At 37.8% G+C, this 16,859-nt stretch overlaps 1 protein-coding gene across 2 annotated transcripts; it reads left to right on the forward strand.

The window, feature by feature from the left end:
• Window positions 1-728: 728 nt before the first annotated feature.
• mrasa (muscle RAS oncogene homolog a) lies at window positions 729-14,847 on the forward strand. 2 transcript variants are annotated; one of them, XM_053626527.1, is made up of 6 exons: window positions 729-4,885; window positions 6,104-6,310; window positions 8,857-9,010; window positions 9,145-9,244; window positions 10,476-10,555; window positions 12,290-14,847. In XM_053626527.1, exons 2-6 carry the CDS (start codon window positions 6,118-6,120, stop codon window positions 12,387-12,389), a joined length of 627 nt encoding a protein of 208 aa, XP_053482502.1. In that variant the 5' UTR covers window positions 729-4,885; window positions 6,104-6,117; the 3' UTR covers window positions 12,390-14,847. The 2 variants fall into 2 exon arrangements, with proteins under 2 accessions (XP_053482502.1, XP_053482501.1); XM_053626526.1 differs by having other exon boundaries at window positions 729-953.
• Window positions 14,848-16,859: the final 2,012 nt, after the last annotated feature.

The following is a 16,859-nucleotide window of genomic DNA, read 5'->3' on the forward strand; positions in this document are numbered from 1 at the left end:
TCATAGGCATCCACAACCTTTTTCTGAAGGCTTTACAGAACTCTTTAGATCTTGGCATGATGACACCACACACCCCAATAACAAAGGGAACACCAGACACTAGATATGAGAGGGGTATAAATAAGACAGGTTCCACCTGCACTCCCTAAGCAGGTTCTAATCACTGGCACCAAATCTACAACACCTGATTCTAATGATATGGATTTGAAGGTGTAATAAATATAGGGGTGTACTTACTTTTTCCATGTGACATTTGTTTTTTGTTGTTGTTCATTTAAATTGTGAAAATTACTACAAAATGTCAATTTTATGTGTCGTTTGATGGAGTGTATCAACTTTATTAATAGGCACTGTTTCAAAGAGGATCAAATGTTTGTCCAAATATGTCAAAAATCCAACCATTTCCATGGGCTGTACTTATTTTTTCACATGACTGTATATCACATATATGCTCACATATGTCCTTGTGGACATTAGGTCCCCATTAAGTTATAAAAACACACACACACACACACACACACACACACACACACACAGTGACGGAACAGTCCACTTTCACAAGCGGGGAAAGCTGCAACATCTGGTGAACAACGCTGAGACACACATCTTTTAGACTGTAGACACATTGTAGCTTGTGTTTGCAGGATGTAGAAAAGAGCAGTGCGGAAACTGGTCAGTCATTTCGCCGACAATTCGCGCGTCCTACCGACGAGACCATTCTGTCTTTTCTATTTATAGCATCTGCGGTTGCGATGTGAAGATTTGTTGCAGAGTAATTTGACGAGAGCGGAAGAAGAAGAAGAAGGAGAAGGAGAAGACGCAGACACAGCTCTGTGTGCTCTCGACCTTAAAGGAGAACCTGTTGAATAAACAACCTCTACACTGAGATTAAGGGCATGTGGGGAAGGGATTGGGACACAGCCCTTGTAAACGAGGCAACCGGGAGATCTCTGGTAAGTCCCCTTAAGAGAAAGCTGATCATGTAGATTTGGTGATTATTAGGGATGGACACACAGATGTGTGTGTGTGTGTGTGTGTGTGTGTGTGTGTGTGTGTGAGTGATATAGAGAGAGAAAACAGCTTGAAACTTGAGGGAGTGTCTGTTTCCGGCTCTCTACTCGTTGGCATGCAGCTGTCAGATCTGAAATAAATAAATAAATAAATACACACATACTAAAAATGTGTCTTAAACAGCATAGCAACACACAGCCACATTCTCTAACATAAAGTTTTATATCATTCATGTAATCCAGGTCACAGTTTTCTTTCTTTCTTTCTTTTCTTTCTTCCTTTTTTTTTTTTTTTTTTTTTTTTTTTTTTTTTTTTTTTTTAAACTGTTTAATGTTTTTAGGTTTACACCAGCTGCTCCTGTGAGACTGTATCCATAATACATATTCACACAAGGGTTTCCAGATCAAATGATCTGTGTCTAATCATGTCCCGGCAAACTAAACAAAATCCCAACTAAATGAACTAATACCTGTCAGCACATTGTTATATGTTTGCACACCATCCAACAATGGGATTAATAATCTCCCAATTTGTAGAGCCACAATCTGGCAACCCAGACTGTATGGAAACTTTTGAGAAAGCACCGGAGTAGTGTGTAATTTTTCTCTGTTTTGGGTGAAACCACAAGAAAAAGGGGGAAAAAATATGCTCACACATGACAACGAGGACAGATGTTGATTCTTCGGGGAAATACAACACAGTATTCGGTTCTTAAAATGTGCAGAAAGGTTTGAGATGTGGTCATGTTGTACAAAAGAGGTATTGTTGTCGTGTTCCATGATCGATCTGTGCAGTGACACACATTAGGTAGGAGTCTAATCTCTAAAACCAAAGCGTCCGAATGAAGGTCAAAGAATGCTTTATTTGTTTATTTATATAACAATCTATTATTTGTTAAAAGAAAAAATATCCACCCTGAATGACATGCATATCAGTATTTATAATCAATATGTTATCGTGAGGGGGCACAGTGGCTTAGTGGCTACCACATTTGCCTCACATTTCCGGGGTTGGGGGCTGGATTTTGGAATCCTGCCTCTGCCCTGTGTCCGCAGAGTTTGCATGTTGACCCCATGCTTCGGGGTTTCCTTTGGGTACTCTGCTTTCCTTCCCCAGTCCAAAGCCATGTGTTGTAGGCTGATTGGTCTTTCCAACTTGTCTGTAGTGTGTGAATGTGTGTGCGATTGTGCCCTAAGATGGGTTGGCCCCCCGTCCAGAGTGTCGGGTGTGTAGGATAAGCGGTATGGAAAATGGATGGATGTTATCTTGAATTATGTGAAATTTTTTCTTTGGTTAATTTGGTTATTTGCTCTACTTAACGAGAGCAATTCAGCAGTGCTTTAATCTCACCTCCTCATCTGTACACACTGCTCAATCAGATAAGGTTCTAAAGCATCAACTTTCATGGTATTACCACCTCTCAATTTCTTCACACTTATCATCTCATAGATTGCTAACTAGCCACAACTCAGTTCAACTGTGTCGTATAGCATTGCATATTAAAGCTTGGAGTCTGACATCTACACTACTTCTACGTTGGATTTCTCATTAATACGGCACTGAACATCACAGGAAATTGGTGAGTGAGAACAGAAGCTCTTTTGGCTTTAGGATCTAACAGCAAAACTTGCCTGTTTTCCTTTATGTTTTTTGATTGTTTAATTTTTTTCTTCTATTACATGCTATTCTAACTGCGCTAGCAATGTCCTCCTATGACATCAGAGCAGAATATGACCAATAACATCTCATGGGAATGAAGAAAAATACAGCTTCAACCAATGAATTAGCACCAGAACCACTAAATACATCACAATACGTTAGTAAAAAGACATTTCATGTGTTTCAGCATGGAGATACCTTTAATCATTATTCTAGTCCATGCAAGAGATCCAATCACTAAAGGTGTATATTTAAAAGGTTTACCAGAAGTGCCAGATGAAAGGCAAGTCATTTTGGCCAACAATGCATTTCAGTCTGTAATGCTTCACTGTTGTCTTTTTTCAACTGGATTATGATATGTTAACGATATGAGAGCTCCCCGGCATTAGCTGATACCTGATTTTGATCCCATACTAACATTCTCTCGGAGCCTAGTCTCTGCTAGCTTCTACTGTTACGTTTGTGTCTTAGGTTCCAGTGTATGACTTGAGTTGTGTCAGTCAACATCATGCACATTCATGGGACAAAATATGTCAGTGGACATTGATTGGAAAACTTGTCAGACCAGCCCAGTAAAGTTATGATTATCTTATCTTTTAGAGAGAGTGTTCAAAGTTATGCTTAACACTGAACTTTGTCTTGAAATTCAGACAACACACACACATAGCCACAACATGCATGCATTGCGACCCAACAGTGTCACTTGCAGCTCGTTTACTATTCATGCCACTGTTAATGTCTTCTTGTTGGAGTATGTATTCAGTTGCAAATTTTAGTTAGTCATGTGTTAACAGCTAAACAACACGCAAAAAGATGTATCAGTTTTTGTATTGCATAGCTACACTGTGTAGATGAATTAAATCAATACAATACAGCACAATACAAGACTGATGGATATAATTTCATCTCATAAAGCATCTCAATATAAAGCATCTCAAACTGTAACTCATACATTGGACATAAGGCTGGCTGAAAAATCAATCAAAAAATGTTTTTTATCTTGATGGGCTTTTGAGTGGGGCAACAGAAAAACGTTCATCCTGTAGTTGGGAAATCATGAGTTTGAATCCCAACATCCCCGCAGCAAAGGAGCCAAGGGAGCACAGTAGCCGTGCTCTTTGAGTAGGAGGGATAGAATACTCTCTATCTCCTGTCAATCGTAACAATACTATCCACTCACGAGCATCTGTGAGCTCATGAATGCAGAAGAGGATAGATAGCACTTTCCTCAGAATGTGTTACTCTGCCCAGTGATTCAGAAGTTTGAAAAGATGCGATTGGCTGACTTCACATATCTCAGTGAACGCACACTTTAGCCTTCACTCTTTCCGGTAAGTAGGGGAGAGGTGGCTGGTGGGTGGGAGTTGACAGGTGTCCAAATTAGAGGGAAAATGGAGAAAGAAAAGTTTTGACTTCTTCCAATTAGCAAGCAATGTTGTTGCTTTTCAGACGTGAATTGTGCATGCTGTGTCAGTCTTATTTGGGAATGAGTGTGTGGAAAATCATTCCTAATTCTATACAGATCCAAGTTTTCCTTTGTCAAACTGACTCATTATCCAGCATGATCTCTGAAGTCAGATGCCAAGGCAAGGATAGAAAGTAGCCTAAAATATGTTGATCTTTTCTTAAAGTGTAGATGTCAAAGTATATTATTGGCAGACAAACTCATTTTTCTTCAGAATTCAGCCACAGCGACATCCGTTGGGTTTTTCCTGGACTGACACACATATAATTGCAATACTGGAAATTCAGAACTTTTTTTTAACTACAGCAAAAACGACAACAACAAAAATTGCACATTTAATTACACATAGGTTTTTACCAATAAAAGCCAAATGCCTTCAGTAGATTTTGATTCACTTTTATTCTCTTTAAGTCTCTTAGTTCTGCAAGACATTTTGCTCAGAGCGAGAACGCTGAGTTTCAGTTCATCGTGACGTAATATTTAGGTCCCTGTCCTGGGTGCCTGTGAGAGTGAGACTTCTTTCCGATTCCCTCGCGAAGTAAGTTGAATGTGAAGTGGAATTAGGAAGGAAGGAAACACAGTGTTTCCTCACATTGTGCAGCGCGGGAAGGGCCGGCCATTGCCCGGTGACAGGCGTTTCCTCCACATTCACACTCCGGGGTGGAGACTGTTCTCCCGGCACAGCTGGTGTCAAGAGTGTGTCAGTGGGTCAGTGATCACTTCAACATAGAGACTTGCCTCCTTTTTTAGGTAAGAATAAAATGAAATGAACAGATTTACACATGGAAGTAAACAAGTAGTGGCACCATTGCTTGTTGAGTGTGTCATTACGGTGTAGTGTACATGCTGGAAGTTTTTGCGCATGAAAGTTTGAGCCTGCAGGATTCAGACTGCTCTAATGTGTGTTTACCAGTGGAATTTGTAAGTATAGACTTACCATTTGTTTCATTTGGTCTTGACATGGTGAGGATATGTATTTAAAATAGAAGTGTCAACAACTGGTTTGTTGGTTGAAGACTGATTAAATTTTTTTAAGTAAACCCCAGATAATCATAAACTGGATTTCAATGATGATTACATAGTAATAATGTTGTTGATGAATTTTAAATACCGCATTTCATATAAGAAGTCTAGTTGTTATAAAAAGATACTTGTTATAAAAAGTGGAACAAGAGAAAAACTTTTTTTATTATTATTATAATTTACGCTTATTAAAGTGTTAACAGGAAGACATGAAGGCATCCAGAAATGTTTTGGACCCCTCAGTTTGTTTCTCTACAAAAACATTTTAGCCTTTCTGTCTGTCATTAAAAAGTTGTCTAAACCATAACTATGTAGTGGGAAGTTTGTATGATTTCTTCATTCCAGCAATGGAAAATCCCAGTGTAATGACAGAGAGCAGAAGAGATCTGAGCTATTATTGACATCAAGGGAGTCAGACTTGAAGAACTACTACTCCACAGCTGCTCTAGATCCCATCTTCACATCTGTAATACTTTAGCTGTGTTGGCTCGGTTGCACCAACTGCACATATCCAGTCAGAAGACAGAAAGCATTTTCACGTTGTATCCATAATTAATGCAATCACTGTTTTTTTTATGGCTTGCATCAGTCACTCTTAGGCTTTTTTCATTTAAAATGAGTCAAGACTGTTTTTGCTTGATTCATATTGATATCATATACATAAAAGCAAACCCATGCTGAGTGAAAACACAACAAGCTCACATGAGAACTGTCCTCAAGAAGCTTAAGAACATTCATTGAAGCACCCTGCCGTGAGGAGACAACATTAATCTCAAACCACAGTCTGTGGGACTACAGGACCACAATAGTTTAAGCTCTTCTTCAGATTTCAGATTTCAAAACCCCAAATGTGTACTTAAGTCTTATTTGAGGAAAATTCTCATACATCCTTCCATCACCAAGATGCAGTCTAGTAGCAATGTATTCTCCCCCACTGTCTCACAGGTCTAGCTGTTGCTATGGCGACCAGCGCTGTGCCTAGCGACAACCTCCCCACCTATAAGCTGGTGGTGGTGGGTGATGGTGGTGTGGGAAAGAGCGCTCTCACCATCCAGTTCTTCCAGAAAATCTTTGTGCCTGACTACGACCCAACCATCGAGGACTCCTACCTGAAGCACACCGAGATCGATGGCCAGTGGGCAATTCTGGACGGTAAGATTGGAAACTCTTCAATATTAATTATAGTCTTTGTAATGATCCTTGATTTGGATAATAGTTTTGTTTTTCAGTGCACATCTATTTGTAGTTCATCTGAAAAAAAATGACAGCTATTTCTAGTGCATTAATCAGTCAAAATCAGCCAGCTGTTACTTTTTTTCCTTTTCATTCTGTTAAATCAACCTGAGCCTACACACTGGTGCAACAGATCCAGTATAGGCCTGGTGTTGTAGCTACCCATTTACATCTTGACCTACAATCAATAAAGTTCAAAATAAATCAGAAAAGTTGAGGCAAGCTACAATCAATAGCTATTCATCATTGAAAATCATCTGCATACAGCAACTAGTCCTACATGTCTACATACACTCACTGTTCACTTTATTAGGAACACCTGCTCATTTATGCAGTTATCCAGTCAGCAATCATGTGGCAGCAGCATAATGCATCATGAAATCACAGTGATGTCTGTGATTTTAACCATGGCATGGTTGTTGATACCAGATGGGCTGGTTTGAGTATATCATAAACCTGATCTCCTGGGGATTTCACACACAACAGTCTCTAGAGTTTACACAGAATGGTGCGAAAAACAAAAAGCGACAGTTTTTGGAGTGACAGTTCTGTGGGTGGAAACTCCTTGTTGATAACAGAGGAAAATGGCCAGATTGGTTCGAGCTGCCAGGAAGGGAATAGTAACTCATATAATCACTCTTTACAACTGTGCTGAACAGAAAAGCATCTCAGCATACACAAAACATCAAACCTTGAGGTGGATGGGCTACAGCAGCGGAAGACCACATTGGGTTCCACTCCTGTCAGCAAAGAACATGAATCCCAGGAGAACAGCAGTTTATGAAATACTCAGACCAGCCCTTCTGGTACCAGCATCCAAGATCAGAGATCACTTTTTCCCCATTCTGATGTTTGATGTGAACATTAACATTAAAAGATCTTGACCTGTATCTACATGATTTTATGCATTGTGCTGCTACTGCCACATGGTTGGCTGATTGGATAACTGCATAAATGAGCAGGTGTACAGGTGTTCTTAATAAAGCAGACAGTGAGTGTACATGTTTGTATAAACAGGTTGAATTCTTCTCTTGACCTGTACTGCCTTCACTGACCTACAGATAACATGGTAAAAATGTATTAATGAATTCAAATACAAGAAATACATTAAAACTATTAATTTAAAAGGACATGTGGCAGTGACAGCAGTCACACTTCAGTTCTACGTTCTCCGAGGGTTCTTCAGAAGGTTTTTTTTGTATATTTAAGGGTTGAACTTGGAGCCCTTCTGAAAGAGAAACAATTTGTTGTAAGGTTGTAAATAGAACTGTAAGACTTCTATGTAGGGTTTGAAGTTTTAGATTCAAAACTAAATTATTTAGTCACTACAGTAAAAGCTAATAAGAAAGGTATGTAGTTATGAGAGGAACTAAGTGTGTCCCCTCGGACTGGGAGTTTAAAAGGTTAATGTTCAGTGCTAATCACGGGAAGATTATTCATTTTAAATCCCAGAACTACCAGAAGACAGCTGTTGCTAGCGAGCACTACCTGTGCCTATCCAGCCTTTTTATCTCTGACAATAACAAGTAGTGGTCAAAATGTAGCCTACAGCACACGATCTACAACAGTGTACAATTTATTCGTCTTTAAAACATACTTAAAATTAATTGTAATATTTTAAGTGGAGGCTTTGTATTAGCAGTGCAAGCTAACCATACTGGCTACATACACTCACCAGAGGCACCACCAAATATCTATATATATCTATTTATATTTTCTTCTAACAAATAAAGTCAAATTAAACAACACACTAGTTTGAAAATTGGTTGTTTGATTTGCATGATACGTGCCAAGCTTCACATTAGTTATTAGCAGTGCAGGCTAACTGTACTGGCTAGTTGCCAGAGACACCAGTGAGCTCTGCTATTTTCTTCCTAGTTTTTTTTTTTTTACTTTGTAATGTCTCTGTATGCATTTAATAAGAGGTTGTATGTGACAGAATAAGATGAAAACACATTTATAAGTTTTTATTCCATTTCCCCCCCTGAATTAAGCACTACATAGGAGCTAATCACAGGTAAGAACTAAACTTGAGAGAGGGGAAATTACAGTTGTTGTTTTGTTTTACCACATGTACCATAAGATTGGTCCCAGAAATCACAGTGAAATTCTATGTACCAGGCTTCATGTTAGCTATTAGCAATGCAAGCTAACTGTACTAGTTAGTAGCTACCTACACTCACTGATTTCCTGTATGTTACTAAGTGTTATAACTGTTATAAGTAGATCGTTAGATCATAGGGGAAGTTTGAACCTGGTTGTTGTGTCACAAGATAAAACAGCTAAAAACAGAAGTGTATTTTCAGTCCTAACTCAATTTCAACCAAAATTGTATTTAATATCTTTTGACTTTGTATTGTAGAATGGTACACTACAACACAGTAGAATTGTAATAATTCCTGTGCATGATAATATCTATTCCATGACCCAGTGTGTCACTGCGTTTTTTTTTTTTTTTTCAACAGTACTGGACACAGCAGGCCAGGAGGAGTTCAGTGCCATGCGTGAGCAGTATATGAGGACTGGAGACGGCTTCCTCATTGTGTTCTCTGTCACAGACAAGGCCAGCTTTGAGCACGTTGACCGATTTCACCAGCTCATCCTCAGGGTGAAGGATCGGTGAGCTTGCTGCTCGTCTCTTCCCCACTGAGACCTTTACACCTGAAAGTAGAGCATCTCACAGCTTGTGGCTTTAATTTCGGTGTTGTTACCAGTGTGTTATTAAAGCTTCTGTCATGTTTTCTTTCTTACAGAGAGTCCTTTCCCATGATCCTTGTAGCTAATAAAGTGGACTTGGTTCATTTGAGGAAGGTGACGAATGAACAGGGCTGTGAGATGGCTGCCAAACACAATGTAGGTTTGAGCATTCATTTGCATGCCATCTTTTATTTTTTTCTGCCTTTAGTTTTATAGTTTAACCATTTAACTGTGGAAGTTCCTGTTATCGCTTATATATATATATATATATATATATATATATATATAGTGCATGAATGACTGTTTACTATATATATATATATATATATATAGTGAGTGAATTACTGTTTACTATAGCTGACTATATATATATATATATATATATATATATATATATATATATATATATATATATATATATATGTAGTCAGCTATAGGAAGCAGTCATTCACGCACTATATATATATATATATATATATATATACATAGTGCGTGAATGACTGTTTACTATAGCTGTCTCTCTCTCTCTCTCTCTCTCTCTCTCTCTATATATATATATATATATATATATATATATATATATATATATACATATATATACTTTGTCTTGAAGTTAATAAGACATAAACATGGAAAATTTGAAGGAAAGCTCTGATGCATTCACTCACTTTCAGTAACTGCTTTAACCTGGTCATGTGACACTGCTACCCACTGCACTACCTCTCGTGTGTTAATGCTGCAGTTAATTATTTGTTAATGTAACCTATGCTTTAAATAATATAACTAAACTGGACATTAATGTAAGTATTAAGATTTTCCTTTGATAGCACTAATTATAGGTGTGCTTGACTTTTGACCTCTTTATTTGGACACAGGAATATGAATGAGATTTACTGTAAAAGAAAATGTATTGAATATATCTCATCAGAAGTTTTGGCTCGAAATCCAAAGCAGCCACGTTACATCTCACTGCAGGATCTCTAAAAGGCTTTGGCATTCTTTATAACACGCCTCCAACTCATCTTCTACTGCTTCTGTCTTTAATTAGAAAATGATGAGCAAGCCCAAGTACAGTCTCAATTCGTTTGCAAATATGAAACCGGCACAGGAAGAGAGCTTTCTGGAGAGCTTTTCTCCCCGAGGCTGAAGACCAGTGGGATTGGCAGACGCACCGCCAGAGGCTTATTTTAGTGTGTGTGGTGAATTGCAGGCTCCTGTGTTGACTCACCCCTAAAAACAGGCTGTGATTAAGGCCCTGTTTGCCCACGTGATGAGCCAATCGAAGATGGCCCCATTATTTTTGGCTGTCTTATTTATAGAAGGAGTGAGTCATCATGTATGAGAGTTGCATGCAGTGATTTTTTTTAACCTTTCATTCACAAAACAGATCACTTACATCGAAACGAGCGCTAAGGATCCTCCAATGAACGTGGACAAAGCCTTTCATGAACTGGTCCGAGTAATTAGGTAGGTAAATGGTTCACGATGTATGCGTGTAAATAATAGTGTGATTATCATATTCCTGCTGCAGATGCAGTGTGTGGCTTAATGAATACAGCTCATTATACTTTATATTTGCACTGAATCCTGCAAAAGTATAGTAATATAGTCTGGGCATGCAGCTGCTTGATTTTCTGACCACCCCATTCAGATTATTCATCACTTGCAGGTAGTTCATGTTTACAAGGTTGCCAGATGTGTCTTAAATAGAAGCATGTTTGTTGTTGTTGTTGTTGTTGTTTTCAGTAGTATCTAGAACACTGTCTTTAAACACCAAGCACTTGCCTTTAAGCCTGAAAAAATGAGGGGATAGAAAATGTGGACTAAAGTATGAGGTAGTGTCCCCCCCCAAATATAAATAATACAAAAAAGCAAGACTTTAAAAAAAGGTTTTTTTTATGAAAAAAATCTTCTATAAAGAAAACAAGACAATTGTTTGAAGGAAAAGCTGATCAAGCATCTATCTGTTACACTTCCATATGTAATATATAAAAGCAAGACCCAATTTAAAAATGAACATATCTTGTATAAAGAAAACATATCCATGATTTTGAATGAGAAGCTGACCAAGCTTCCATCTGCTACTCTTACAGCTCACTTAAGTAAGTGTTGCTCAAAATTACCAAATTTTTATCAAAAATTTTGAATATCAAGATAAGCAATGACTCTGTGCATGTCATCCGTGCAAAAAATGTCATCCCCTGAAAAAAAAATACACCAAAAAACAAAACAACAACAAAACATTTCCATGGACTTTAAAGCGACCATACTATTAGATACTATTAATAGTGCCATATTTATGTATTTAATATTGGCTTTAATGGCATTCCATTACATTGGCATTTCATAGCTTTTTTTAATGTATTCACAGCCCAAAACATAAATTTCATTATGACATATTATGGTTACGTCAAAATGTCAGACAGTGGTGCTGGATTTAATACTGCTCCTCAATCGAGCCAATATCATGCGAGAAAAATCTAATTAAATCTGACATAACTGACACATGGCTCTGTTTTTGAAGCCACCCTGTATGCAAAACTCTCAAACGTCAAACGTCTGAATAGTAATTAAGTCTGCAGTTACGTCTGAGATTTGAATACCGATGTGTTTCAGTATGAACTCTGCACTATCCATGCTTAACTCAACTCTGAATACAGCCCTAAGGTTGCAAAATTGCAGATTCAGTTTCAGGTTATTTCTGCTTGTTTCTAATGACCAAATAACTATCAGTGGTAGTTGACAGTAGTTGATTGTGATCCAACATCATCATATTATATAAAAACACAATAATCACAGCTTTATCATTGTGAAATCCTCAGGGATATAGTACCAACAAAAAAGCCCATTGATTTGAGGATTGGGCCGACACACTGCACACAGGATGTAACCAAATGATACCAGTTAATACTGGTAGAAAAAATGATTACAAGTTGTCATAAAATAGTCTCTAAGACATCAGGCAACATGCTTGTAACCATTTTATGTAATAACTATGCAGAAAATCTGACATATTGTTGGAATTTCCCCTTTCCTGTATAAAGGACTAGTTGACCACTGTGCTGGAATGTCTGGCAGAGCTGAAAGGGAAATTTATCCTGCTGCAACCACCATCATTTCCTCACCCTCTCTCACCCCTGTTATCTCTCCACCCTTCTCTTCTTATTTCCCTTTCCTTTTTGACTTCCTGTTTTCTCTTAGACAACAAGTACCAGAGAGGAATCTGAAGAAAAAGAAGAAGATGAAATGGCGAGGAGACCGAGCTGCTACTTCTCCCAAACTCCGCTGCACTATATTGTGACCGCCTGCTACAGCCGCTCAATGCAGAACGGTTTCTCAGCCTCACAGAGCTGTGACTGGCAGGGAGCACGAAATGAAAAACAGCCAGGCCAAGGAGAAGCTGACAAGACATCTGAAAAGGTTAACAAAGATGCAGCTGTTTTGCACACGTGCAGAGACGAGTGGAGGAGAGGCTGTTGGCGTGCAGACGTTCAGTACTTATCTTCACTTGATTATTACAAGTGCAAAGGGTGTTGGCTGCCCTCCAAGTGCTCAGTGGGAGTGGACAGTATTTTGCCTTATCGCTTTGCATTTCTGTACTGAGATGGAGTATTCAGTTGTAGCTTGGCCAAAGAAAACGAGTCATTAGCACCGAAGATTGGAAGAATTTGGGATACCTCCTCAACATGGCCTTTACTGTTAAGCACAAATGTACAGGTGTGACTGATATGGACCTTTTTGCACTTTGATATTTGGTATCGCACAAATATCATTTCATGTGGTCGACGTATTAAAGTGATAGCATTTCTGCCTTTGCTGAAGGCTTTGGTAGTAAATGGCTAAAAATATATGAATTATGTTGCACTTATGTAGGCTGCTCATTCAGTTTTATTTTAATTTCCTTTTTTTTGTATTTTTAAACCTTGCTGTCTCTTGTTGTATTAAGGATGCATTTCTTATTCTGTTTTATTTCACATCAGCTTTTAGCCGCACTAACAACTTTCAAATGTTGCCCCCTACTGTAAACTCTGTGGTGGGGGGCATATTTTCTTTTTCCATCTTTTATTATCAGACCAGCTTAAACATGTTAGGAAATGTTTGCTTTTATTTGAATTTTTTATTTAAGTAATTGTCTCATACTTTAATGAGTTAAATTTACTTTAGTCCAAATAAGTCCGGTGCATGAAGGATATATATCACTTGTGCACAGTCAGCGACTGAGATTCTGTGCTAGTGACACTGAAGGTTGTTATTTCAAATCCCACGGCCAGAGAGCAACTGGATTTGATTTTGTTTTACTCAAGTCGATAAAAGCATCCACCAGAAGTGATGCTGCTGTAATACTGCCACACTACTCCTCTGAATTAGGGACCCAATAGGCACACAGATATGAAGAATTATGCTCAACACATGTTAAATCAACGGCACTGTAGGATGATGTTGAGTCTAAATATGGAAAATGAAAACATATGGGATCAAATCACATTACATTGAAAATTTATTGAATGTTTTTTATTATTATTTATTTTTTCCCCCCAATGTTGTTGGACTTATATATTCTGTAAACCTTTATGGCTAAAAGCAGGAAGTTGACATGCAACATACATTTGAGATTATACCAGGTCTAAGTGATGGGTTATAACATCATCTCAGAGGGAAACTTCCTGTCCTTAAGCTCACCTTTCTCAGTATCAGCAGGAGCTTCAGGAGCAGTATTTAGGAAATATAAGCCTTGTGCTTACACTTCTTCTGCTTCTTTTTCTTCTTCTTCTTCTTCTTCTTCCTCTTCTTCTTCTTCTTCTTCTTCTTTTGTTTAAAGGGGTTTTAGGGGTTCTTTGATAGTTAAGAGTCCATAAGAGGGTTATACTTGAAACTCTGTTTACTCAACAGAGCTTCAATAATGAATGAAATTTTATATGAGTTTTTCCAGAAGGACAAACATGAGAAGACTTTAAGAGTTCCAGATTTAACCTTGTTTTAAAGAGTGTATTGTCTTTGATACGTGGTGTGAGGCACCAATCCCTGAGGGGACCCAAAGACTCCATGCGTTAACATTATAACGAATGGCCAGTGTTTACATTTAATGTTTATAATGGGACAGTGAAGTGAACATAAAGATCATATGACTAATGTATGATGTAATTACATATTTGTGGGCACACAAACCTTGTATGTTTTCATTGTTGTGAATAAGTGAGGGTTAAAATTGTGACATTACTTGTAGTGTTGTTAAAAGAACTGAGAATCTTTAGGTGTACAAATAAATTTGATTGCTCCCCACTTTCATACAGTCATTTTATTTAAACAAATTGCCATGTATTACATGTTTGTGTTCATATTTCCGTAACAAATGCAATATAAACTAAGACCTCCTCTGTTTTGCGAGACAATAAACTGTTGTAATTCCTCCATGGATTTATTACATGTAGGAAACGATTGACAAGCACATCGTTTCTCTCCATCTTCACATTTTCCAATAAACTCTGGGGATCCTATCTAAATGTGTCTTTCATCACCTCTGCAGTATTAAAATTATACTTTGACATACTATTAAACACATACAACCTTGCCAAAAGAAATTCAGAGAAGGTGCTATTGTGCATTGTTTGTTACATGTTAAATATGTACGCAGTGATTTAAGCAATTATGTTTTGGTACATCTGTATTGAGGGTGTATTCATTTTGTCAATTTTATTTTCCCATTCCTCTTTATTTATTTCACTTCCTGTTATTCCTAATAAAAAAACTCTTAATGATCAGCAACATCCCTTGATTTATTGAACTGAAAAAGTGGTTGAAGCCTAAATGGCTTCCCACTACACACACACACACACACACACACACACACACTACCGGCCAAAAGTTTAGACACACTCATTCTTTATTTTTATTTCCCCCACAATTTTATAATAATAATAAAGTCATCAAAACTCTGGATTAACACAAAAGGAAATATGGAAATTATGTTTTGATAAAAAAAATCTAAAATAACTCAAAATAATTTAGTATTTTAGCATCTTCAAAGTAGACACCCTTTTGCCTAGAATTTCCAGAAATGTATTCTTCATTTTCTCAACCAATTTCTTGAGGAATTTCCCTGAGATGCTTTTAAACAGTATTAAAGGAGTTCCCACCTATACTGGACACTTATTGGCTGTTTTTCGGAATATTTTGCTCATCCATTTTAAAAAAATATTTTTTTGTAAATAAAATGTTAGTTTTCTAATGAAAGAAATGAATATGTTGGCACAATTATATTTTTGTCTACAACACCAATTTCAAACATTTAATCATACACCTTCAGATCAAAAGGTTTTTAAGTTAATGAGAAACATTTTCAGTCAATAAAAACATCACACTCATATGTTCCTTCCTTAAACTGTTACCAAAAAGTTGGAGGCACACAATTGTATAGGATGTCTTTGTCGAACTAAGAGACCCAAACATGTTCCAGCATGACAGTGCCCATGTGCACAAAGCAAGGTCCATGAAGATATGGTTTGCCAAGGTTGGAGTGGACGAACTCGAGTGTAATGAACAGAGCCCTGACCTCAACCGGTAGTTTTTAAATAGCTTTGGGATGAACTGGAACACTGACTGCACCCCAGACCTCCTTACCCAACATCAGTGCCTGATCTCACTAATGCTCTTCTGGCTGAATGAACACAAATCCCCTCAGCCACGCTCCACAATCTAGTGGAAAGCCTTCCCAGTGGAATGGAGGTTATTTTAACAGCAAAGGGCACTAAATCTGGACTGGGATGTTGAACAAACACATGGGTGTGATGGACAGGTGTCCACAAGTTATTAGAAATATAGTGTAGTTAGGAACCTTGCTAAGAACGGGGGCAGGAGCAAGTAGGTTAGAATTGTTCATACCTGGGTTTGCTGATTAATTATTACTCATCATAAAAGTTTTTTATTTCAAAACACATTTAGGGTAATTTTAGCATTAAAACTGAATAAAGTCAAGGTTTTTATCTGATGTTAATGCACATGCTGTTGATTTAGCAACAAATGCATAAATAACCCAACTGTTACAGTTATAGTAACCTTTTAGTACAGTAACATCAGGTATTGTTTTATAAATTTCACTAATGTAGTTTGTTCCTTAGACTTTGTACAATTTCAACAAATTCAATGCCATTTTCCTACATTTTAGGAATTACATACAAATTTGTTAAAAAAAGAAATAAATTTGGTCAGTCTAGGCATTCTTTTACAGAAGCTGAGCTGCACTGCTTCTCTGGGCCACTAGATGACAGCAGTGATTAACAGCTCATGTGCATATTTGGTTGGCTGCAGTTATACCATTCTTCTCCAAGACTTGTACAATAAAACAAGACCGCAGTACATTCCACTGACCTAACCAGACCTAATCTGCTATTTTGCAAACCTTACACTTCTTCAGTAACCAGAAGCGGCAAAACCTTTCAAATACAGGTTGGCAGAACCTACCCCAGGTTCAAGCCTTTTCTAAATTTCAAGACCTTTTCTTCTTTGAGACTGGGTTCTGAGTTCTTGACTATAGCAAAGCTTCCACTGTTTATCCAGCTTATAGTTATGGTGGCTCAAAAGACAATCACAGGATCTCTGGGCAAGAGGCAGGAATACACATTGGATGGGATGACAGTCCATTGCCCCATTGCCCCATTCACACACACACACACACACACACACACACACACACACACACACACACACACACACAAAATTTAGAGCGCAATTCAGGATTGACCCTGGAGCTGTGAGGCAGCTACTCGCTAGGCCA

The sequence above is a fragment of the Ictalurus furcatus genome, chromosome 6, assembly GCF_023375685.1.
Source record: "Ictalurus furcatus strain D&B chromosome 6, Billie_1.0, whole genome shotgun sequence".
NCBI classification, from domain to species: Eukaryota; Metazoa; Chordata; class Actinopteri; order Siluriformes; family Ictaluridae; genus Ictalurus; species Ictalurus furcatus.